General features: G+C 33.5%; 1 protein-coding gene across 4 annotated transcripts in view; it reads right to left on the reverse strand.

The window, feature by feature from the left end:
• The window catches only part of moody (G-protein coupled receptor moody), a 63,119-nt gene that overhangs the window by 32,785 nt on the left and 3,737 nt on the right, over nucleotides 1–26,597 (reverse strand). Inside the window, exon 1 of one of the 4 annotated variants that reach the window (XM_075302383.1) lies at nucleotides 1,267–1,416. The exons of 2 other annotated variants lie outside the window; for them this stretch is intronic. Coding sequence is in view for 1 of the 2 variants with exons in the window: in XM_075302381.1 (XP_075158496.1) it covers nucleotides 1,365–1,375 (11 nt within the window). In the remaining variant the exon portion in view is untranslated. Of the gene's footprint in view, nucleotides 1–1,266; nucleotides 1,417–26,597 lie in introns of those variants that run through there. One more of the 4 variants, XM_075302381.1, reaches the window with a different exon arrangement.

Consider the following 26,597-nt stretch of genomic DNA (forward strand, 5'->3'; position numbering starts at 1 on the left):
ATTACTGAGGTGGGATAATCCACCGCTGAAAAACTTTTTGGTGTTCGGTCGAAGCAGGAATCGAACCCACTACCTTGTGTATGCAAGGCGGGCATGCTAACCATTGCACCACGGTGGCTCCCCTTTATTTTATTAATTTTTATTTTATTAATTATTTATATGTCAAAATATCACAAAATTCCTTAATTCACATCCAAAACACTGAATTCGCATCACACCCATGATGCAAATTCAGTCCAACGGCTGTTGAAATTGTGAACATCCGTCCTATGACAAGCCCATGTTAAATTCATCGCTTCTGCGTCAATTTGGCACCACTTCCTGATCCAAAAAGAAAATTTTCACTACTTTTTGGAAACGCCTTTTTTGCTGGGTTATTAAAGAAAATTTCGTAGTTTTTGAGGAAAATATTGCAAAAATGTCTTCAATGCCATACGAAGTACAAGATGGGCGCATTATTCACTGAAAAGACAGTGAACCTACCAGGAACCAAAATTTTGGTTAATTTTAGAAAATTTAAATTATTTTTAGAACATTTTAATTAAACAGCTTAACAAACGTTGACATCAAGCCAATATCACAAAAACAAGTAAATAATTTTCGACAAATTCAAGAAAATTTATCAGACATAATTAATAATTTTCGACAAATTCAACAAAATTTTTTAGACATAATTATTTTTTTCACTTTTTAAAGAAAATTTTGTATAATTATTTCCCGTTTTTTAGTTCATTTAACTAACGTACGCCAAAAATTATTAGAGTTAAGAAATTTTTCACCAAACATAATAATTCCATGAACTAAAATAAAGTTAAATTGGCTTTAGTGAAGTAGAGGGTTCACTTTTTTTTCGAGTATTTGATTGTATATGATTTACAAATTTTAAGAAATTTTGAACTATTTTGTGGGAGACACGACTTTAATAAATCTTTATGTTCATATTTATTTTAGTAAACTAATGTACGCAAAAAATTAGTCACTTTCTCAAATCATAATAAATCCATGAACTAAAATTGAATTAAATTGGCTTTATTGTTATATGGTGTTCACTTTTGTTTTGAGTGTATTTATTATTTATTTGATTTCAATTGCTGTAATTTATATTAATTTTTTTATTTTTGCTATTCAACTTAGATATTTATCATATCATAGTATTATTATTGGGCTCCTCAATATTTTTCAATTTGATTTTTTCTTAAATTGTATTTATTGATAAACTAAGAGTAGGTCCAAGGAAAAAAATCAATATTTTTGCCTGTTAATTACCAAGGTATTTAAATCGATTTTTTTGCTTTTTTCTGTTTTAATTTTATTCATTAATTGCCATGCACTTGCACTTGGTCTTGATTAAAATTCTTGTTTACAATTTAACCATCTATTGACTGTCTTCCGGATAACCGACCGAACGTATTAAAGTGAGTCTTCCTACTACTCGAAATACAACCGAGTGTAAATCGAAAAGAACAAATTCTAAGGAGAAATCGAAAGTGAGATGAGAACAATCATGCACTCAAACAATATCGAAAATGATCTTACCAGAAAAAAAAAAAAAAAACGAAAAACAAACTTTTATGGATTTTTTACATAGAAGAATTGGTGAATGAATGTATGGGATATTAATGAATGACTGAATGAATAAATGTTAAATAATTATGTGTGTTTGTAACAATTATTGTATTCAGTTTGTACACATATGTGGAGAGTTTGTTCCATGAGTAGAGACACTCCTATGTCATGATGTACATGCATATGATGGTTGGTGGACTAGCATCGTACACCCATCTGTCAGACAGACGGATTGGGTTAAATTGGTGCTAACATTCGGGTTACGTTACTCTTATTTTTAAATTAGTGTCAATTAAATAATTTAAGAGGGTCAGTTTCATTGCGCCTTATTCGTACGCGTTCTGTTTAGTTTTTGTATTCACTATTCTTACAGAAACTTATCATCATCATCACTATCATATACTATGTCTACGGGCAAACTGTTCTTATTAGAAGAGTTTAACGATTTCTACGTAGACAGCATGATGAGAATGGTTAATTAAGAAAACCGTAAGCACACTGAGAAAAATATCTTATCACAATTGGAGTTATGGGCCTTTGCAGTTACCATTTAACACTTGAGCCTTTTGAAAATTTTGGCAATAATCAGCATTATTCCTGAAGTAGCTATCGCCTATTCTGCCAGCATTTCAAAGTATGATTTTATCCCACCTCAGTAATGCTGGTGACATTTCTGAGGGTTTCACAGCTTCCCTAAGTGGTTTCATTGCAATGTGGAACGCCGTTCGGACTATAAAAAGGAGATATCAGTTGTGGATTTTGCAGCGATAGGGATTGCAACAATCGTCATCTGTTCCATATGAACTTTTTGAAACAAATTGGGGATTAATAAATGTACAAATTTAAAAGAAATATTTCTTGGAAATCTTATACATATTTATACATTTGAAATGTACTTATTGAGTAGGTTAGTTGTTTCAGAATGGACGTGGTTTAACTTCTCAATAGTGACGGCAAATTAAAAGAATGTTGGCAGGGAGATTGGTAATTGTTTGTCTATTCCTGGTGGCGTTTTTCATCGTCAACGTCTTCGAGTTTAGTGATACAGTTTTCAAGATTTTTTTTAACTTTAGTGATCGAAAAATTAACAAGTAACTACGGCCGTAAGTTCGGCCAGGCCGAACCTTATGTACCCTCCACCATGGTTTGCGTAGAAACTTCTACTAAAGACTGTCATCCACAATCGAATTACTTGGGCTGCGGTAAAACTTGCCGATGACAAGGTATCTTAAAACTTCTTAACATCGTCTTCTAAATTGTAAGTTAGTCCATGCGGTGTATATGTTAAACAAAACAAGTATATACGGCCGTAAGTTCGGCCAGGCCGAAGCTTATGTACCCTCCATCATGGATTGCGTAGAAACTTCATCTAAACACTGCCATCCACAATCGAATTACTTAAGTTGCGGTAACGCTTGCCGATGGCAAGGTATCTTAAAACCTCCTAACACCATCTTCTAAATTGTATGTAAGTCCATACGTGGTATATATTAAATCAAAAAAGATCGATCGAATACGTATATAATTCAGTTTGACAAAGTAGACATAAAATTTTGACAAAATTTTCTACAGAAATAAAATTTTAACAAAATTTTCTATAGAAATAAAATTTTCACAAAATTTTCTATAGAAATGAAAATGTTGACAAAATTTTCTATAGAAAGAAAATTTTGACAAAAATTTCTACAGAAATAAAATTTTAACAAAATTTTCTATAGAAATAAACTTTTGATAAAATTTTCTATAGAAATAAAATTTTGACAATGTTGAAAATTTTATTTTATTTTCTAGAAATAAAATTTTGAAAAAATTTTCTATAGAAATAAAATTTTGACAAAATTTTCTATAGAAATAAAATTTTGGTAGATTATTTTTGGCTCTAGTGGCAACCATGATTATGAACCGATATGGACCAATTTTTGTGTGATTGGACCAATTTTGGTATGGTTGTTAGCGACCATATACTAACACCACGTGCCTAATTTGAATCGGATCGGATGAATTTTGCTCCTCCAAGAGGCTCCGGAGGTCAAATCTGGAGAATATTTTATATGGGGGCTATATATAATTATGGACCGATATGGACCAATTCTGGCACGGTTGTTAAAGATCATATACTAACATCATGTTTCAAATTACAACCGGATTGGATGAAATTTGCTTCTCTGGAGACTTCGCAAGCCAAATCTGGGGATCGGTTTATATGGGGGCTATATATAATTATGAACCGATGTGGACCAATTTTTGCATGGTTGTTAGAGACCATATACGAATATCATGTACCAAATTTCAGGCGGATCGGATGAAATTTGCTTCTCTTTGAGGCTCCGCAACCCAAATATGGGGATCGGTTTATATGGGCGCCATATATAATTATGGACCGATGCGGACCAATTTTTGCACGGTTATTAGAGACCATATACCAATACCATGTACCAAATTTAAGCCGGATCGGATGCAATTTGCTCCTCTTTGAGGCTTCGCAAGCCAAATCTGGAGATCGGTTTATATGGGGTCTATATATAATTATGGACCGATGTGGACCAATTTTTTCATGGTTGTTAGAGACCATATACCAACATCATGTACCAAATTTCAGCCGGATCGGATGAAATTTGCTTCTCTTTGAGGCTCCGCAAGCCAAATCTGGGGATCGGTTTATATGGGGGCTATATATAATTATGGACCGATGTGGACCAATTTTTGCATGATTGTTAGATGCCATATACCAACACCATGTACCAAATTTCAGCCGATTCGATTAAAATTAGTTCTCTTTTAGGCTCCGCAAGCCAAATCTGGAGATCGGTCTATATGGAGCTATATATAATTATGGGTCGATGTGGACCAATTTTTGCATGGTTGTTAGAGACCATATACCAACACCATATACCAAATTTCAGCCGGATCGGATAAAATATGCTTCTGTTAGAGGCTCCACAAGCCAAATCTGGGTCCCTTTATATGGGGGCTATACGTAAAAGTGGACCGATATGGCCCATTTTCAATACCATCCGACCTACATCGATAACAACTACTTGTGCCAAGTTTCAAGTCGATAGCTTGTTTCGTTCGGAAGTTAGCGTGATTTCAACAGACGGACGGACGGACGGACATGCTTAGATCGACTCAGAATTTCACCACGACCCAGAATATATATACTTTATGGGGTCTTAGAGCAATATTTCGATGTGTTACAAACGGAATGACAAAGTTAATATACCCCTATCCTATGATGGAGGGTATAAAAAGCCGATTAAATAGTATATAATTCTGTTTGACAAAATAAAATCTTGACAAAATTTTCTATAGAAATAAAATTTTGATACAATTTACTATAGAAATAAAATTTTAATAAAATTTCCTATAGAAATAAAATGTTGACAAAATTTTCTATAGAAATAAAATTTTGACAAAATTTCATATACACCCTCACAAAAAATCGCTTCTATAACATATACTCCCAAACATATTTTGCTTCAAGCATATACATTTTTGGGTATTGCCCAAACATTTATATGTTTGATCTCTACCAATATATAATATGTTTGAAAGCATATTGGTCTAAACAATATATGTTTGGGTAGTCTAAGTTCCAAACATTTTGTATTTTTGCATCCAAATTCAATAATGTTGTCTTCCAAAAAACAATATGTTATTATGTGACCATATAATATGTTTGGAAGCATTTTGCACCCAAAAATATTATATGCTTAAAAAAAATTCTCCCAAACAATATTGTGCTCAAAATTTTATTTATTTATTTATATATTTACAATCATAATGAATTATGAAAATAAACAGGTAATATAGGTGCTAACAACATAGGTTTTCGACCTGAATGCTCAAAATTTTGTTTCTGCCCAATTGTATATTCCCCCACATCTTTCTCACTTCCACGACATTTTTTAGTTCTTAGCACCTTTTTCTGCAATACAAACATTGTAGAAGAAATTATTCAATTGTATGATTTTTTTTTATTTTAATTTTACCTTTTGCCGGACGGGGATTCGAACAGCGCACCACACAGTTTGTAAGGATCAAAGAAGTAGCTGATCAATTGCCCAAGGAAAAATAAAATGTTAATTTTGTAATAACAAGCAACAACCACCAACTTAATTCAATATCGCTCCCTGTTAAATAGCGCTCCAAGCTACTAAACACATATATGTTTATAGGCTATTTCTAAATTAATGTATGTTTGCATCCAAGCATATTATATTTACAAACATTTTATGTCCCAAACATAATATGTTCTACGTGCTGATTTTCAATTCCATTTGTTTTGATCTTTACTGACCTAATATGAAGGATTTTAGCACACAGAAAATTACAATATATACCATAAAATATAGAAATTTTAATTAAAAGAATTTTCATAATCGTTACTTTAAAAAAGTTTTTATTAAATTTAGGAAACTAATCTGTGACATTTTTGTCCCTCCATTAAAGTCGTCTGCCGTTGAAGAAAGGCAACTTTTCCTTAAAGTAAAGAACAACATGTTTGATTTAATAAAATAATCTTTAAATTAACTATAGACTATAGATATAAAAGCTCCAAATATAGGCTAAGACTTATTTTGAGGATTCTGTATTTTTGGTTTAAAATTTAATTTTGTTTTCAATTTAAGAAAACTTTTTTATTTTGATATATTTGTTATTTGGATTTATAAATTTGCACTTATTTGTATGTGACTAGCTTGGTTAATTTATCGCAATGCAAATTCGATAAACGAGATTCTAAATTTCTATATAGCCTAGATTCGAATATAGAAAGCTTCCGAAAAGATGTCCTAATTGCAAAGAAGCCGCATCATTGGCTCTGAATCAATATGAAAATCGTTAAGGAAAGATAAGGAACTCTGCATTAAAGAAAACTTTGTGTGTATAAAGGGGGAAATGGAAGCCTTCATATAAGAAAAAATTTAAACAAAATTTCGGTTTTTTCTCAGTGTTCCATATTACAATACCACAATTATTTATAATATTACAAAAAGAATCAAAATGGGAGAAGCTTTGTGAAACGGAAGTTAGGTGCCGCCAACATAAGTCTCATGAAATTTCGTTAAAGCCCTATATGGATTGGGTGTTAGATTTGATGTTATGAAATTGATTTGGAAAAAACAATGCAAAGTTCAGGAAATGACATTGAAAGATGTTCGAAAATAATTACTGTGTGTAAGTAAGGGAAATATGTTCTGTTGTGTTTTGTTCCCGGTGAAAATCAATCAAAGGGTGGCGATGAGATCTCATTAAATGGTAACGAGCCGGATGAGGTATGCTTTGGAACATCCATCGCTGAAAAAAATGTTGGTGAGCCTTTGTATGCAAGGCGGGCATGCTACATCCAAAAAAGTTTACTTGACCTTCCACTAAGGATTTTTGTATTGATTCCGAGCTAAAAATGTGACTTCTTTAAAATAAAGACATTTTTCAGCGACCTATGTGGCTTTAAATATATGGTAAAATGTATAAAATTAAGTTTAGGATAGAGATTTCATTTATCGAATTTTCATTCTCTTCTCGTGGTATATTAATAAAGCTATTCTCGTACAAACAAATGCTAGTTTAAAAATCCAAATTGTGACGGATACTTCAAAGTAAAAAATATTTTCTTAAGTCAAAAAAAAAAATCGTTAGAGCAAAGATGCAAAATCCTCGAAATAAGTCTTAGCCCATATTTGAAGCGTTTTTATATTAAATCTAAATATTCAACATTTAAGTTAATTTAAGGACGATTACTTTAAATCAAAAATGTGTTTACTTTAAGGAAAATTTGCGTTAGTTTAAAGACATACGACTTTAACGGAGGGACGCAAATATCCAAAATTTGGTCCTAAATTTAATGAAAAAAAATTTTGAAGCAAAGATTGTAAACTTTATTTTAATTAAATTTCATTATTTTAAAGGAATTTGTTCTTAATATTTTTTAAATTTCGTTTCTTAAAATTTAGTTTGCGCAATCTTTAATATCACGTAAATATTTTTTTCAGTGTGCTATCCGAGAACTATTTTGTCGCGCATATTTTTTCTTTACAAGAAAGAGTGACACTTTTTATGCCACTTTTTTTAGTGAAAAATACACTTTTTCACCAAATCATAGAAATGGTGAAATGTAACGATGTCCAATAAAAACAAGTAAGAAAAGTCTAAAGTCGGGCGGGGCCGACTATATTATATCCTGCACCGCTTTGTGGATCTAAATTTTCGATACCATATCACATCCGTCAAATGTATTGCAGGGCTATAAATAAAGGTTTGTCCCAAATACATACATTTAAATATCACTCGATCTGGACAGAATTTGACAGACTTCTACAAAATCTATAGACTCAAAATTTAAGTCGGCTAATGCACTAGGATGGAACACAATTTTAGTAAAAAACAAGTAAGTAAAGTCTAAAGTCGGGCGGAGCCGACTATATTATACCCTTCACCACTGTGTAGACTCTCAACTACTTCAAATTTGCTGGTAGCTATATAAAGATTTGCATTTCCAGATACAAATACTTTTAATGGAGACAATTTTTTGTACTTTTACAAAAACTCTAGGATTACAATTTAAATCGGCTAACGCCCTGGATGAAACAAAATGTTAACATAGTAAAAAAATATGGGAAATATGAAGCGAGAGAAATTTTAATGTAATTATACAAAAGAGCATTTATGATTTATCAGGTGATACATATGTATTCGAGATATATGGCAATTTTAGTAATTTTACAATTTTTTGATACTTAGCAGTGGCGATTTTACAGGGATATTGGTTAGATCCCGCCAAGATATATGGTCAAGTGTGGGTTGTGATATATTATTTGGTCAAGTCGGGCGACTTGGAGTCTTATTTAAAACTCAACCGTTCTGTGGAAATTCTGGCATTACAGTGTTTAGGATATGACTAAGATATGGGGAAATCATCACAGAATTTTGTGTCAAGTGTGGGAATTTTGGCCTTATTTGTATAAACCGGAAAAACGAATATATGGAGGCTTTATCTAAATCTGAACCAAATTAGATCAAACTTGACACACTTAAATATTATATTAAATATATTCTCTGTGGAAACTATCCAGTCAATTGGAGGAAAATCTCATTGAAAATGGGTCTAAAATATGAAACAGTCTACCATATTTCCCCAACTCTGGTGTACGTATATATGGGAGCTATATATAATTTGAACCGATTGTGACTAAATTTGACATGCATAGTTAGAATAATAAATCTGCAATCTCTGCAAAATTTCACGTAAATGGAGTATAACTATAGCCTCCGTGATCATATGAGTGTAAATCGGGCGAAAGATATATATGGGAGCTATATCTAAATCTGAACCGTTTTCAACCAAATTTTGCACAATTACCGATACTAGTAAACGTACTCCTTGTGCCAAATGTGAAGCAATTCAGGGCAAAACTCTGGCTTTTGTGGCCATATAACTCCAAATCGGACGAAAGATATATATGGGAGCTATATCTAAATCTGAACCGATTTCAACCAAATTTGGCACATTTATCGTTACTATTAAACGTACTCATTGTGCAAAATTTGAATCAATTCTGGGCAAAATCTGGCTTTTGAGGCCATATAAGTCCAAATCGAACGAAAGATATATATGGGAGCTATATCTAAATCTGAACCGATTTTAACCAAATTTGGCACACATAACGACACCGTTAAACGTACCTCTCGTGCAAAATTTGAAACAAGTCAGGGCAAAACTCTAGCTTTTGAGGCCATATAAGTGCAAATCGGACGAAAGCTATATATGTGAGCTATATCTAAATCTGAACCGATTTCAATCAAATTTAGCAAGCATTGGTAGAATGTCAATTCTACTCTCTGTGCAAAATTTCACGAAAATCGGTAGTAAACTTTGGCCTCTGTTGCCATATGAGTCTAAATCGGACGAAAGATATATATGGGAGCTATATCTAAATCTGAACCGATTTGGCTGATCTTTTGCAAGTTTTTCGAGACTCATAAAATATTTGGATGTACGGAATTTGAAGAACATCGGTTGATAAACACGCCAATTATGACCAGATCGCGGATAAATATATATGACAGCTATAACTAAATCTGAACCGATTTTTCCAAAATCAATAGCAATCGTCTTTGTTCCCCAAAACGACCCTGTGCCAAATTTGAGGACGATCGGACTTAAACTGCGACCTGTACTTTGCGCACAAAAATACATGAACAGACAGACAGACAGACGGACATCGCTAAATCGACTCAGAATTTAATTCTAATTTAATTCTTGGCGTTACATACAAATGCACAAACTTATTATACCCTGTACCACAGTAGTGGTGAAGGGTATAAATATGGGAAACATTTAAATCTGAAGCAAGTTTAATGAAATTTCGCAAAAGTTTATTTATGATTTATCGCTCGATATATATGTATTAGAAGTTTAGGAGAATTAGAGTCATTTTTACAACTTTTCGACTAAACAGTGGCGAGTTTACAAGGAAAATGTTGGTATTTTGACCATTTTTGTCGGAATCAGAAAAACATATATATGGGAGCTATATCTAAATCTGAACCGATTTCAAGCAAATTTGGCACGCATAGCTACAATGCTAATTCTATTCCCTGTGCAAAATTTCAATTAAATCGGAGTAAAAGATTGGCCACTGTGGTCATATGAGTGTAAATCTGGTGAACGATATATATGGGAGCTATATCTAAATCTGAACCGATTTCAATAAAATTTGGCACACTTAACTACACTACTAATTGTACTCCTTGTGCAAAATTTCAACCAAATTGGGGTAAAACTCTGGCTTCTGGGGCCATATAAGTCCATATCGGGCGAAATATATATATGGGAGCTATATCTAAATCTGAACCGATTTCTTCCAAAATATTCTTCCAATAGGGTTCTATTCTGAGCCAAAACACATACTTGTGCCAAATTTGAAGTCGATTGGACTAAAACTGCGACCTGGACTTTGATTACAAAAATGTGTTCACGGACAGACGGTCATGGCTATATCGACTCAGGAGCCCACCCTGAGCATTTTTGCCAAAGACACCATGTGTCTATCTCGTCTCCTTCTGGGTGTTGCACTAACTTATAATACCCTGTTCCACAGTGTGGCACAGGGTATAAACATTTTGATCATAAACTTTCTTTTATTTAAAATTTCATTATTTTAAAGAAATTTGTCCTCAATATTTTGTAAATTGCGCATTATAAAATTTAGGTTGCGTAATATTTAATATCACTAAATATTTTTTCAGTGTAACCATTGTATCATGGTAGCTTCCCACAAGGTGTTTTGTTCCACATTGTATGTCTTCGTAGTGATTATTTAAATTTGTCCAAGTTATTCGGCAAGCTCTAAAACAAGTTATGCTTTATATTAACCCTTTGCGGTCGTATAAATTGTATATATGGGTGTCATGCAGATCGGAGTTCATTAATTTACAGGATGGAAGTTTGCGAAGGAAACATACGACTGAAATGGTAAAAAAAACTTTAGTGTATGAGAGCTGACATAAGGTCGCAAAGGGTTAATTATTTTCGAACCTGTCCAAGAGTATATATTTTAAACGAATTTGTCACTTGATGGGTGATAGTATATTTTACATATTATGGAAGTATACACTATACTCTATGACCATCACTTCGAAACAAACCATCATGCTCGGAAGCATCAGAAATTTGTTTCACAATAAAAATGTTTCACAAGAAAACAAAGGTGGAAATGCACTTTATGGGTGTATAATGGTGACCGTTACCACACGTACGTATATATATGGTTCTACTCCCTTATATCAAATTTTGTTGTATGGAATGCATTCGCTTGGATTTATTGCATTTATTTCCGTCAGTTCGGACGAGTAGTGTTGCACAAGAATTTATGACCAAACCCTCGAACATGAATGCGGATGGACACATACCCAGCAAAAACTCTCATTACCCGGTAATCTTGTAGGTAAGCCTATTTAAAAATTAATAACCACTTATTAATTGGCATCCCTTCGAATTACATTTACATACACATGTCCTAGAAGGAAAGTACTTCTCCCCAGGCATACTTTCGGCCATAAAATAAGTAGTGCATTTAAAGCATATAATCACCTAATATGTAATGACTTATTCGTAGATACACCAAAGCTTGCAAAATAGCCACTTATTGTCTCAGGCAACCAAATCTCGAAAATATTGATTTCTATCGCCGATTACAATGGATCAAAATATGGCGAGTGATGCTGTAATAGGAGAACTACTTGAATAGAAACGAATATTGTATAAATAAACAAAAAAATTAATAAATAATCTAAATAAGATGCAAATTAATTTCACACTTAAAATAGAAATAAATGTAGGTTGTTTAAGGGAGTTGGATTCGTGAATTACGTTATAATATATCCAATAGCCAATTCACATAAGGTTCAAAATCTACTAAAAGTGGATTTTAAGTCTCTTTTTTATAAGGTAAATGGCATTTGAAATTTAGTTTAAGCGCATTTTGGAAATGTAATGTAAATGAGGTATAAGAAAGCATTTATTTAAAACATAATATGATAATGTCATTAAACACAATTATTATGAAATGTTTGTGATAAAAATTTCTTAATGGAAAATTTTTCAGAATTACCGTTACATTACATATTCTTTTTGATTTTTTATGTAAGTGCTCGATTATGTGAATAATTATACCTAATGGTACCATCATTTATTCTATTTTATTAATTCGTTAACTACAACTGCATAAAATTTGAGAATAACAATTCGAAAATTACCGAAAAGTATTTATTTTCGTCATTACAAGTTAGTCATTATAACTCGCCGCAATGTAATGCAACGTGTAATGACAGCTTTACTCCTGGTAATGTCAATTGTAATGAGATGTGGTTACCTAATTTTTGCTGGGTAGGTTCACACATGCTAAAGTGGGAATATTTTTAGGTATGTTTGTTTGTAAGGTTGATTGTTGCAAATGTTTGTTTATTGCCAAGGCATTGTTTAAATTAATGCATGTCATATATGAAGTTAACATTAGGTCGTATTGAAATCAGATTTACGAAATGGGAGTTGATGTTAGGTTAGGTTAGGTATAGTGGCAGCCCAATATTTCAGGCTCACTTAGAATATTCTGTTGATTGTGATACCACAGTGGCGAACTTCTCTCTTAGCACTGAGTGCTGCCCGATTCTATGTTAAGCTCAATGACAAGGGACCTCCTTTTTATAGCCGAATCCGAACGGCGTTCCACATTGCAGTGAAACCACTTAGAGAAGCTTTGAAACACTCAGAAATATCACCAGGATTACTGAGGTGGGATAACCCACCGCTGAAAAACTTTTTGGTGTTTGGTCGCAACTGAGTTCGAACCCACGACCCTTTGTATGCAAGGCGGGCATGCTAACCATTGCACCACGGTGATGTTGGTAAACAATTTCATATACAGTGAAACCTCTGAATGGTGGACATCCACGGTCGCCTAAATTTTGTCCACATTTGGGAGGTTTCCAGTTGAGAGAGGTTAATTTTAATGTGTTAATATAGCAAAAGTCCCCAAACAACTGTCCACATTTGGGAAGTGTTCGATTTTCAGAGTGTCTAAGTTGGAGAGATTTCACTGTACTAAATTTTGTATATAAGTTCTTTGGAAATTTACAGGTAACCTAGAAGTACACAGAAAAAAATTGAACTGTTTTTTGAGAAGATGAACCTGAACTAAAGAAAATTTCATTGGGCTGGCTAAAAATTTATTTAAAAAATTTAAAAATTAAGAAAAACAAAAAAAATTTACCATAAATAGTTAATTTTATGATTAGTTTAACAACGATAGGTACAATGACAAAAAAATATAAATTTAATATATTCAATAAATCGTATTTAAATTTGTTTTTGCAGTCAAGATGCAAAGAAAAAAAAAACATTTACAAATTGGATATTTTTTCCAACAAATTGAACTTTGCTTCCTAGAATTAAGTATACAAAACTAGAACTTAAATTTGTCCTTACTTCAATTTTCCGCTTCTTTGGCTCCGAATCCATACCAAACTCATTACACTGAAAAAAACAGTGAACCCACCAGGAAAGATAACTTTCGATTAATTTTAGAAAATTTGGAACTTTTTTAGAAAATTTTAACTAAACGGTATTATAAGCGCTGGCATCACTCCGATATGGCAAAAATAAGTAAATATTTTTCGACAAATTCAAGAAAATTTATTAGACATAACTAAATTTTTTCAGTAGTTAAAGAAAATTTTGTAGTTTTAAGAGAAATCTTGGAGTTCAAAATTGCAAGAATGTCTTTAATGACATACGAAGTTCACGATGGACACATTTTTGGTAAAATTTACAAATTTAAAGAAATAATGAACTATTTTGTAAGAAATACGAAATTAGGAAATCTTTATGCTTTATTTGTGTATAACCTTTTCCCGTTTTTTAGTTCATTTAACTAACATACGCAAAAAATTATTTGACTAAAAAAAATAAACTTTTTCCAAACATAATGATTCTATGAATTAATATAAAGTTAATATGGCTTTAGTGAAATAGAGAGTTCACTTTTTTTTGAGTGTAGTGTATAGACAAAATTTTTGGAACCGGCCATGATTTTTTGAGTGCAGACTATCAATAATACATATATTATATCTTATGCCTAAGTATGGTTTTTCGCCTAACTTTTCAATACATCCTAATAAATATTCTGTCTAAATATACAATAACCATCACTTCACATCATCAACCCATTGAACTAATGCTGACTGCGAAAGATGTGCATAAAATCAACATACATAGATGTCCATATGTAATACATATAACTGTATAGAAATACATATAACTGTATTATGTAGAAGTTCATATACATATGTACGAGCATATATCTATCTATCTATACATACATGTTTAATTACGAATTTATTCATTATATGGGAGTTCAAAGATCAATCAACCATTAATTGATTACTCTTTCAGTTGGGTGCCTTTTATGTTTGTATTCAACTTAAATTTTCTATTTTTCTGGGAATGGAAAATGTCTGTTGCACTTGGCCCGGAGAATACATTGTGTGACAGGGTACAGTCGTTTGGCTACAATGTAGAAAAGTTTAGTTCTCTTTTAGCACTGGATGGCAAAGCGTAGACGGACTAAAAGGAACACACACATTTTTCCAATATTATCCAAAAAAATGTACAAAAATTTACATTAAATCATAGTTGGGAAATTAATTCATAAATTTTTCAAATTGTTGTTATTTGTACACAGAAAAAAGACCATAGTTAATCTGATGCTAAATTGAACTTTTTTTATACCCTCCACCATAGGATGGACTGAATAGTCTAAGTGAGCCTGATACATCGGGCTGCCACCTAACCTAACCTAACCATAGGATGGGGGGTATATTAACTTTGTCATTCCGTTTGTAACACATCGAAATATTACTCTAAGACCCCATAAAGTATATATATTCTGGGTCTTGGTGAATTTCTGAGTCGATCTGAGCATGTCCGTCCGTCCGTCCGTCTGTTGAAATCACGCTAACTTCCGAACTAAACAAGCTATCGACTTGAAACTTGGCACAAGTAGTTGTTCTTAATGTAGGTCGGATGGTATTGCAAATGGGCCATATCGGTCCATTTTTACGTATAACCCCCATATAAACGGACCCCCAAATTTGGCTTGCGAGGCCTCTAAGAGAAGCAAATTTCATCCGATCCGCCTGAAATTTGGAATATGGTGTTAGTATATGGTCTCTAACAACCATGCAAAAATTGGTCCATATCGGTCCATAATTATATATAGTCCCCATATAAACCGATCTCCCGATTTGGCTTGCGGAGCCTCTAAGAGAAGCAAATTTCATCCGATCCGGCTGAAATTTGGTACATGGTGTTAGTATATAGTCTCTAACAAGCATGCAAAAATTGGTCCATATCGGTCCATAATTATATATAGCCCCCATATAAACCGATCACCAGATTTGACCTCCGGAGCCTCTTGGAAGACCAAAATTTATCTGATTCAGTTGAAATTTGGTACGTGATGTTAATATGTGGCCTCAAACACCCGTGCAAAAATTGGTCGATATCGGTCCACAATTATATAGGCCCCATATAAACCGATCCCCAGATTTGACCTCCGGAGCACCTTGGAAGAGCAAAATTCTTCCCATTCGGTTGAAATTTGGTACGTGATGTTAGTATAGGGTATCCAACAACCATGCAGGAATTGGTTCCTATCAGTCCATAATAATATATAGCTCCCATATAAACCGATCCCCAGATTTGAACTCCGGTGCCTTTTGGAGAAGCAAAATTCATCCGATCTGGTTGAAATTTGGTACGTGGTGGTAGTATATGATATTTAACAACAATCATACACACAAAAATTTTTTTTCTGATTCAATCACGAAATTAATTGATCCAATTAATTTTTAAATTGAATCAGGAAAATTATAGTATCAATCACAGTTTTAATTGGGCATAGAAAAAATTCTTGATTAAAAAATTAATTGATTTCATTAGCAAATTTCAATTAAATTTTTAATTGATTCAATAAAAAATTTATTTGATGTTGATTGCAAAACTCAATTAATTTATTAATTAAGAACGGTAACTATTTTCAATTTTCAATTGATTTAGAGTTTTTATTTACATTAACAATTTATTGTTTGAAATACATTTTTAATTAAATATTTTAAAAAAAGTTTCATCACTGAATTAAAAATTTTTTTTTAACTGAATTTTAAAATTGTCTATCATTGACTTAATTAAGTTAATGTTTCTATCATGATTAAAAAGTTAATTGTATCAATTAATTTATTAATTGAAAAAATTTTTAACTTCAATTAACTCTTTAATAGGAAATATTTTGGTGACATTTTTTTCTGTGTAGTCACACAAAAAAAAATCTTTTTCTGATTCAATCACGAAATTAATTGATCCAGTTAAATTTTTATTTGAAATGCCTTCATTCACGAAAATGATAGTATCATTCACCGTTTTAATTGGGTATAAAAAAAAATTACTTGATTTAAAAATTAATTGATTTCAATAGCAAATTTCAAATAATTTTTTAATTAATTAATATTTTTTGCAAAACTCAATTTTTTAATTAAAAAAGTAAACTATTTTCAATTACTTTCTGAATTGGCTCCGTGTTTTTAGTTTGATTAACAATTTATTGTTTGAAAAAAGAAAAAAAATAATTAAAAATTAAAAAAAATGTCCATCACTTTTTTTAACAGACTTAGTCTTCCGAGTTTGATTAAAAAGTTAATTGTATCAATTATTTTTTTTTTTAATAAACATTTTAAAATTTTTCAACCATTGTCCTAGTTGAATTAAGGTTTCTAGTTTGATTAAAAAGTTAATTGCATCTATTAATTTTTTAATTGAAAAAGTTTTCAGCTTCAATTAACTTTTTAATTCGAAATATTTTGGTAATATTTTTTTCTGTACAGGAAATCAAATCTTAATTTTTTTAAATGAACTCAATAATCAAATCACAGTTATATGTACACAGAAAAATGTTATTGGTCTTATTTTTAACGCAAAAAAATTTGTTGTTTTGATTTCAGCTTTAAACCCATTTTGTTGACTAAACTACAAGAGTAGCTTAACCAATAGAGGAAAATATTGTTTGTCAAATGTATTTGGGCAAAGCCCTATAGACTGCAATATGGTTGGATGGACGCACATTCCTCATCAGCATCCTATAGATGCAGCAAAACTATCAACCAATTATCAGAATAAATTCATTCATTCAATTTTTTTTAAATATCTCCAGTTTAAGGTCAGTACTATGTTCGCTTTGCACGTTGAAATTAGCGCGGTTACCTTAATAAAGCAGTTCCTTATAAAGCGGATGGATTGATCCAATTGATGCTCAGTTTCTTGTTCCTCTAGATTTCGTCAAGACTTTACAGGAATATGTTTATGTTATGTAATTATTTCATGAAAATTAAATAAAGTGATTTTCAACTTGAAACCCGAAAATAGTGCTCACCTTTACACGAAAAAAAAAAATCCGTAATTGCACTAACGCAAAATTTAACTTATTTTTATTGCGAAAAAGAATATTTTATTTTTAAAATTAAAAATTTTATTATTTTTTCGAAATTTATTTATTTGGATTGTTGACCTGTGTTTAACTATATTTTTGGTTTTTGTCCAGCTTAAGGTCATTAATGAAAAAACTCCAGATGTTTTTTAGTTGAGTACTAGCGTAACCCGGCCCGCTTCGCTGCGCCTTCCGAAGCGTATTTGTAGGAACATTTTGCGTTAACTTAGTCAACCATATTCTTCGTGCTGAAAACAAATTCGGAAAGATTTGAATTCTTTCAAACAAATCGGACTACTTGCTCTTTCGTTTATAGGTACAAATACGGCGGATATGCATATGTAAAATGGTTCGTCTTAAAAAATGTTCTGTATTCAAGTAGTTGGACAAACTTCTATATTTCTTGTGAATTTTAAGTGTGGTTTGTCAATGAAAGGTATTCTTCTCCTGTTTCCCACTAATAAATCGGAAAAAGCAAAAGTAGTAAACAATTTTACTACATTAACATTTGCTAAAATGTTGGAAAATGATGCACCCTCTGCCAATTTCATGTAAATTTAAGTTCTTTACTAAAAAGAAGTCTGGCAGAAGCCTGTGCAAAAATCATAAAATTCCCATTTACAGACAACCCTCTGCTTTCAATTTAAGAAAAAAACAAGTATATACAGCAGTAAGTTCGGCCGGGCCGAATCTTAAATACCCACCACCATGAACCAAATATTAGGATTTCCTTTGAAATTTCAGGAGGGCTTGAGGACTTGAGGACACTTCCCAAAGATACATTTAAAGATTTCACCTATGAGGACTATATCAGATTCTGGATTTATAAGAACCATTTTTGTTTAAGTTTTAGAGGAATCATTAACATCTCTTGTAAGTGTGCAAGAAAATTATGAAATAACGTCTTGATTTGAAATTTTAAATCTGTAGATTTTCACCCGAAAAATAAAATCTGGAAATTTTACATTGAGTTTCAAGCAATTTTCATGATCAGTGCGCCTTCTATACTCACAAGAAGTGAAATTGGTCTATATGGAGGCATTACCAAATGGACCGATAAAAACTTAATCCGATACACGTTTTTGTGAGCCTTAAATACGAGAATATTTACAATTTCAGGCAAATCGGATAAAAACTACGGTTTCTAGAAACCTAAGGAGTTAAATCGGGAAATCGTTCTTATGGGGGCTATACTAAAATACCGACCGATACTAACCGTTTTCGGCACACCTCTTTATGGCCCAAAAATACCTCTAGATTTCCAATTTCAGGCAAATTGGATAAAAACTACGGTTTCTATAAGCCCAAGAAGTAAAATCGGGAGGTCGGTTTATATGGGGGCTATACCAAAACATGGACCGACACTCACCATTTTTGGCACACCTCTTCAAGGTCCCAAAATATCTCTAGATTTTCAATTTCGCGCAAATTGGATGAAAACTACGGTTTCTATAAGCGAAAGACCCCAAATCGGGAGGTCGGTTTATATGGGGGCTATACCAAACCATGGACCGACACTCACCATTTTTGGCACGCCTCTTCAAGGTCCCAAAATACCTCTAGATTTTCAATTTCGCGCAAATTGGATGAAAACTACGGTTTCTATAAGCGAAAGACCCCAAATCGGGAGGTCGGTTTATATGGGGGCTATACCAAAACATGGACCGACACTCACCATTTTTGGCACACCTCTTCAAGGTCCCAAAATATCTCTAGATTTTCAATTTCGCGCAAATTGGATGAAAACTACGGTTTCTATAAGCGAAAGACCCCAAATCGGGAGGTCGGTTTATATGGGGGCTATACCAAAACATGGCCCGATATAGCCCATCTTCGAACTTGACCTGCGCGCAGACAAAAGACGATTCTGTGCCAAATTTCAGGACAATAGCTCCATTATTGAATGCTGTAGCGTGATTACAACAGACAGCCAGACAGACAGACAGACGGACATGCTTATATCGTCTTAGAATTTCTTCCTGATCAAGAATATATATACTTTATATAGTCGGAAATCGATATTTCGATGCGTTACAAACGGAATGACAAACTTATTATACCCCGTCACCATTCTATGGTGGTGGGTATAAAAACGGACAAAGGGAATCCTCTCCCCACCTTCGCTCCACTCTGACCTAATATCGGACTATCACGTACAATATATTAACATAATTTCATAACTACTCAATGGTCCCTATAAATTCAATCGAAGTAAATCGACAAAGTTTATTTCAATTTTCCCCTTCTCCAACCAGATATCGAAAAATCATATACTAATTTAAAAATCATGTATAAATTTAATCACCTCCCTCCACGTTCCCTGTAAATTTCAAGTAGATCGGAGATGTTTAAATTTTGCTTATTGTTTTAAAGGGACGTCACTTTCCCCGATACAATATCGACAAACACCGTAGTGAATAGCACCCCTAACCTTCCCTGAAAATTCTTGAAACTTTCCTTCGTTCATAACCTTCCTCCACTGCTTTTGTAAATTTCAAGAAAACTTAAGAATTTTTGTTTTTTTTTTGCAGTTTTAGAGAAGGACCTACTCCCCGACCAAATATCGAAAAGTGATGTAGCGTATCTTTTGTAAACGTCCCAGAAAATGTCAAGCAAATTATAAACCTAAAGGGGCGGCCTCTCTTCCGTCCAAATATCACAAAATCAGGTATCAACTATTAATATCGTAACCTCTCCCCAGTCCTCTGTAAATTTCAAGTAACTCGGTCAAGTTTAATTGTTTCTCTGTATGTAGTTACTTCAGAGAAGCGGATGTCTCCCTATGTCCTTTTATTTTTATTAAAAAATTAGGAACCTGATATAAATATCATAACCTCACTAATTTTTCCGTAAAATTTCATTCGGGGGAGTTTAGTTTTGTTTTCACTGTACTTTAAAAAAAAGTCGGACAAAGGGGTGGTCCCCCTCCCCGACCAAATATCGAAAAATAATGTAGCGGATTTTTGTCTAGATGCCAACCCCAACATTCAATGAATATTTCAAGCAAATCGCATAATTTTGTTCCAAGTTTAAAAAAGTAGGGCAAGGGGGAGGTCCCCCTCCCCGTCCACATATGAAACCATCAGGTACCGCATATTAATTCCATAACCTCACCGCATGTTCTCTGTAAATCTCAGATAATTTAGAGAATTTTAGTTTTTGCACTGTAATTTAAAAAAAGTCGAACAAAGGGGAGGTTCCCCTCCGCCACCAAATATCGAAATATAAAGTAGCGGATTTTTGTCTAGATACCAAACCCAACTTTCAATGAAAATTTCAAGCAAATCGGTCAACTTTGGTCCAATTTTCAAAAAGTCCGACAAAGGGGAGGTCCCCCTCCGCGACCAGGTGTCAAAAAATGAGGTACCCTATTTTCACCACATTAACGCCCCCTACGATCTCTGAAAGTTTCAAGTAAATCGGTTCAGCCGTTTCGGAGCACTTTCACCTAATACATTCACCATATTATTATGAATTTAATGACAGCACGCATTTCTAATTTTTCCATTGCAAAAAAAATTGCGGATGCGTCTTTTTTGAACACCTGTTTCTATATGAAGGAGTTGCCAGATCGAAACAAATTTTAACATGTGTTCATAACAGAGATGGAAGTTTCCAAAACACTTAACTTTTTATACCCACCACCATGGTGGTGACGGGGGTATAATAAGTTTGTCATTCCGTTTGTAACACATCGAAATATCGATTTCCGACTATATAAAGTATATATATTCTTGATCAGGGAGAAATTCTAAGACGATATTAAGATGTCCGTCTGTCTGTCTGTTGTAATCACGCTACAGTCTTCAATAATGAAGCAATCGTGCTGAAATTTTGCAGGCAGGTCAAGTTCGTAGATGGGCTATATCGGTTCAGGTTTTTTATATAGTCCCCATATAAACCGACCTCCCGATTTGGGGTCTTGGGTTTATAGAAATCGTAGTTTTTATCCAATTTGCCTGAAATTTTAAATCTGGAGGTATTTTATGACCATAAAGAGGTGTGCCAAAAATGGTGAGTATCGGTCCATGTTTTGGTATATCCCCCATATAGACCGATCTCCCGATTTTACTTCTTGGGCTTATAGAAATCGCAGTTTTTATTCAATTTACCTGAAATTTGAAATCTAGAGGTATTGTAGGACCACAAATACGTGTGCCAAAAATTGTGAGTATCGGTCCATATTTTGGTATAGCCCCCATATAGACCGATCTCCCGATTTTACTTCTTGGGCTTATAGAAATCGCAGTTTTTATTCAATTTACCTGAAATTGGAAATCTAGAGGTATTGTAGGACCACAAATACGTGGGCCAAAAATTGTGAGTATCGGTCCATGTTTTGGTATGGTCCCCATATAAAACGACCTCCCGATTTGGGGTCTTGGGCTTATAGAAACCGTAGTTTTTGTCCAATTTGTCTGAAATTGGAAATCTAGAGGTATTTTATGACCATAAAGAGGTGTGCCGAAAACTGTGAGTATCGGTCCATATTTTAGTATAGCCCCCATAAGAACGATCTCCCGATTTAACTCCTTGGGTTTATAGAAACCGCAGTTTTTATCTGATTTGCCTGAAATTGTAAATATTCTGGTATTTTAGGCTCACAAAAACGTGTATCGGATTAAGTTTTTATCCGTCCATTTGGTAATGCCTCCATATAGACCGACTTCACTTCTTGAGGGTGTACAAGGCGCACTGAAAATTGCTTGAAACTCAATGTAAAATTTCCAGATTTTACTTCTACAGATTTAAGATTTCAAATCAAGACGTTATTTTATAATTTTCTTGCACACTTAAAAGATATGTAAATGAGTCCTCTAAAACTCAAACAAAAAGGGTCCTCATAGGTGAAATCTTTAAATTTATCTTCGGGAAGTGTCCTCAAGCCCTACTGAAATTTCAAAGGAAACCCTAATATTTGGTTCATGGTGGTGGGTAGTTAAGATTCGGCCCGGCCGAACTTAGTGCTGTATATACTTTTTTCTGTTTATACCGCACTTTTTGCGCTAGGCTAAGAAGTTTCCAAACTGCCATCTAAATGTTGTAAAATTAACCAAAATTTTTCTTCGTGGTGGGTTCACTGTTTTTTTTAGTTTACTATCAAGTACGCAAAACTGAAAATTTAAAATAGAATTGTGTCTTAAAGGTATATCTATTTCAATTCATAGATTCTTCGGCTTGTAACAAAAACCCAATTCATTACTGTAAAGTCAAAATATTTGGAACTGGGCAAGCTGTTTTTTTAATTTTGTAAATGATAATCGAATATAAAATTATAGATTTATTTCAATTTATGAAATTTCGTACTTTTTATAAAATAAAAAAACACATTGGCGCTAGTTCAGCATCATATATTATTCTTAATAGATTCAGACTTTAACCACTTTCTTTAAGATACCATTCATGATGTTGTTAATTATGAATGAATCATTTGCGGTTTTTGTTTTTGATATTTGCTTGTTATTATTTAATAATTATTACAAAGATGAAGAAATATAAATAATTTGAATTGAATTGTTAAAAAAAATTGATATAAAAACTGTTTCAATACCCAATATTCAAGGGATTTTTATTTATGGAAAGAATACCTTTATATACTGAAATTAATAGCGGTGTAAGATTGCAAACAGAGAAATGTAAAGAAACTTCAAATCGCCTATAACAGTATTTTGAAGGTGTAACGATTAGTCATTCCAAGTTTATACTTGTAGTATTAACTTTACCGCTACATACTGAATATTCAAATAAGAATTTCTACAAACTCACCCATGCGTATTCATAAATTGTGGCTTTGTATGAATGATGTGGGTAAGTTTAACCGGATGATTTGTCGGATGGATGTAACAGATGAATCATCAAAACTAATGTCTAAATACACAACAATAATGTATTTAAACACGTTTTTAAAAAAATTATGTACGGTGGTACAGTCGATAAAATACCGGTCCGAATAATTAAATTATGATACTATTACGATAATATTTATTAAAGATTGAAAATTTTTCATAAATTTTATTTTAGTTTGTTTGTTAAAGGGTGATACGGTCAAAATTTGGTCAATATAAACTTGACGTATTTCTTTCAATTTTGCATTTAAAAAACCTGAACACCCCTCATTTTGAAGGTGTGTGTGTAGAATGTTGCTCCTATTTTGATTTTGGAATTCACTCTTCAATTGTCAAAATGCCGTCCAAGCAAGAAGAGCAGCGTATCAAAATTTTGCTCGCGCATCGCGAAAATCCGAGCTACTCGCACGCAAAGCTGGCAAAATCGCTAAAAGTTGCCAAATCAACCGTTACAAATGTCATTAAAGTGTTTGGGGAACGTTTGTCGACAGCCAGGAAGTCTGGATCGGGGGGAAATTGAAAACACAGAAAAAAATTTCACGAAAATTTTTCCAATTAAAATCTTAATTGAGTTTTAAAAAATATTCAATTAAAAATTTAATTGAATCAACAAATTTTTTTAATTGAAATAAAAATCAATCACACAAATTAATAGTATCAATTAATTTTTTAATTGGATCAATTAATTTTTTAATTGACTGTCAATTAATTTTTTAATTGATACTATCATTTCTGTGATTGAAGACATTTCAATTAAAAAATTAATTGGATCAATTAATTTCGTGATTGATTCAGAAAAAATTTTTTTTGTGTGAACCGGAAGCCACTGAGACGACAAAGAGAGTTGCCGGTAGTTTCAAGCGAAACCCTAACATCTCTCTCCGCGATGCCGCAAATAAGCTGGGTGTATCGTCTACAACCGTGCATCGAGCCAAAAAACGAGCCGGACTATCGACTGACAAGAAGGTAGTGACTCCAAATCGCGATGATAAACAAAATACGACGGCCAAAGTGCGATCCCGGAGGCTGTACACGACGATGCTGACGAAGTTTGACTGCGTGGTAATGAACGACGAAACCTACGTCAAAGCCGACTACAAGCAAGAGTTTTATACGGCAAAAGGGAGGGGAAAGGTAGCAGATATTTTCAAGCACATAAAACTGTCAAAGTTCGCAGTTCGATTTCACCGATTTACACGCGTTTTCCCTTGACCAAATTTTGACCGTATCGCCCTTTATTGTTGGTTTCTCTTCAATCATTATTGTTGTTTTTGATTTCAGCTCAAAACCACGCATTGACTTTGGGTTGAGTGAATTACCCGAATTTATTCTGATAATTGGTTGATAATTTTGCTGCAAGTAGAGGATGCTGATGAGGAATGTGGTAATTCTGAACGCTGAGACTACACAGAAAAAATTTCAAACTTTTTGTCGAAGGGTGGTTTCGCCAAAGTGTAATCCAATACGTTAGGCACATCTGGCATTATTTTAAGGACCGAACTGTGACCGTACATTTTTTTCGACCACAGCGACAGCTCGCGCAACCGCACAGCCGTTGTTGCAGATTGCAAAATGTCTAAAAGCAATAGATGCAGCATGACATTAAGGGAATCTGTTCCTGTCTTACTGAATGCGCCTGAGATACACAAGCACGTCGTACGCTGAACTTTATCTAAATCTGTCTGTTGCTGAAGTGCTGGCCACCAGACTACCTTCTAACGATTTCATCTGGAGCATCCAGAACACTATGAGTGGATGTAAATTTCTTCCTTAGCCTGGAGGATTGTTGTCGATTCTCCCCCATGATTTTACTCTAAAGCATGCTGTTTTAAGCGAGATTTTGTAGACTTTCATAGACCAAACGTTTTTTAATTGATAGCTGTATGGAATATTAAGAAAGCTAAAAGTCGACATAGGCGATTTCTGTAAAAACCCACAGAATTATCCTTTAATGAATCGCATGGCACTCGCTGCATGGCATTCGATGCAATCTCAATGCGACTTCCTCGATTGCGATAGAGCGCATTGATCAAACAATCCTCCCCTATCCAATCCAATCCACAATTACAGACAGAACTCAAATGCGATTGATATGCTTATATACGAATGAATGTTCGTTCCATTCATTTAAAAGAGTTGCCTCCCGTACGCATGTACAATGTACTCTTGTAGTGTATGTATTATCTTCTGCATTATCAATATGCATATGAAATGGACTCTTATTTAAATTGCCTATAAAATTGTCTTAATTGTGAACCATTAACAATGATCGACAACAGTTCCACCAACAGTTCTATTTTGGCTTCTGGTTATTCCGAGACGATTCTTATCGGACTCATTGCTTGGGTAATTCTCACAATTTTCAACTCTTCTTATCGGAATTGCTGGCGGTTGTATGCACATCAATGTATACTCACAGGGTGATGAAGGGCACGTACATGAAGTCATATCTCTATACATACTAGAAGTGACGTAAAATGTGATGCGCATCATATGCCAGATGAAAGGATATAGTTTTCCAGTCATCGTTGCATTACCAGTGTGTACAGGGTTAGGCAATAGGAATGTTACATATTTAAATGATCATAAGTTATGTCTATGCAGTCCTAAACTACTTATATGCTCATGCAATTTTAACCGTTGAATCCAGTCGATTATTTCCACTTTGCAGTTCCCTGGTTTGTTCCAGCGACCAGGTACCCATATTAGGTGAATGTTGTGCTGGTCATCGATCTCGTTGAGAGATATGCGGCAGTCTGTGGCCGTTTTCGAGTTGACGAATATAAATTCCAATGATTGTTTCTGGTCGATTATCTAAGTCTGAGTCCATTCAATTCGGAGCCAGCGGTATAGCAAACTATGTACATTTTATTACCCGGCGTCTGTGTGTACCACGCCTTACTGTAAGGCTAGTTTTGGGAATTAATGTGTCCAATATCTTCTCGAAATGGGGTTTCGCTAGATTGTAATCCACAGCGTTTGCCATATCTGGCATTGTTTTGAGAACCGAATTGTGCCCGTGCCCAATATGTCTTAAGGCAATAGATGTAACATGTCGTTAAGAGAATCTGTCCCTGTCTTAAGGAATGCTGCTGAGAAACACAAACACGTCCGTCCGTCTGTTCACAGAAAAAAATATCACCAAAAT

The sequence above is a fragment of the Haematobia irritans genome, chromosome 3, assembly GCF_050003625.1.
Source record: "Haematobia irritans isolate KBUSLIRL chromosome 3, ASM5000362v1, whole genome shotgun sequence".
Lineage (NCBI taxonomy): Eukaryota > Metazoa > Arthropoda > Insecta > Diptera > Muscidae > Haematobia > Haematobia irritans.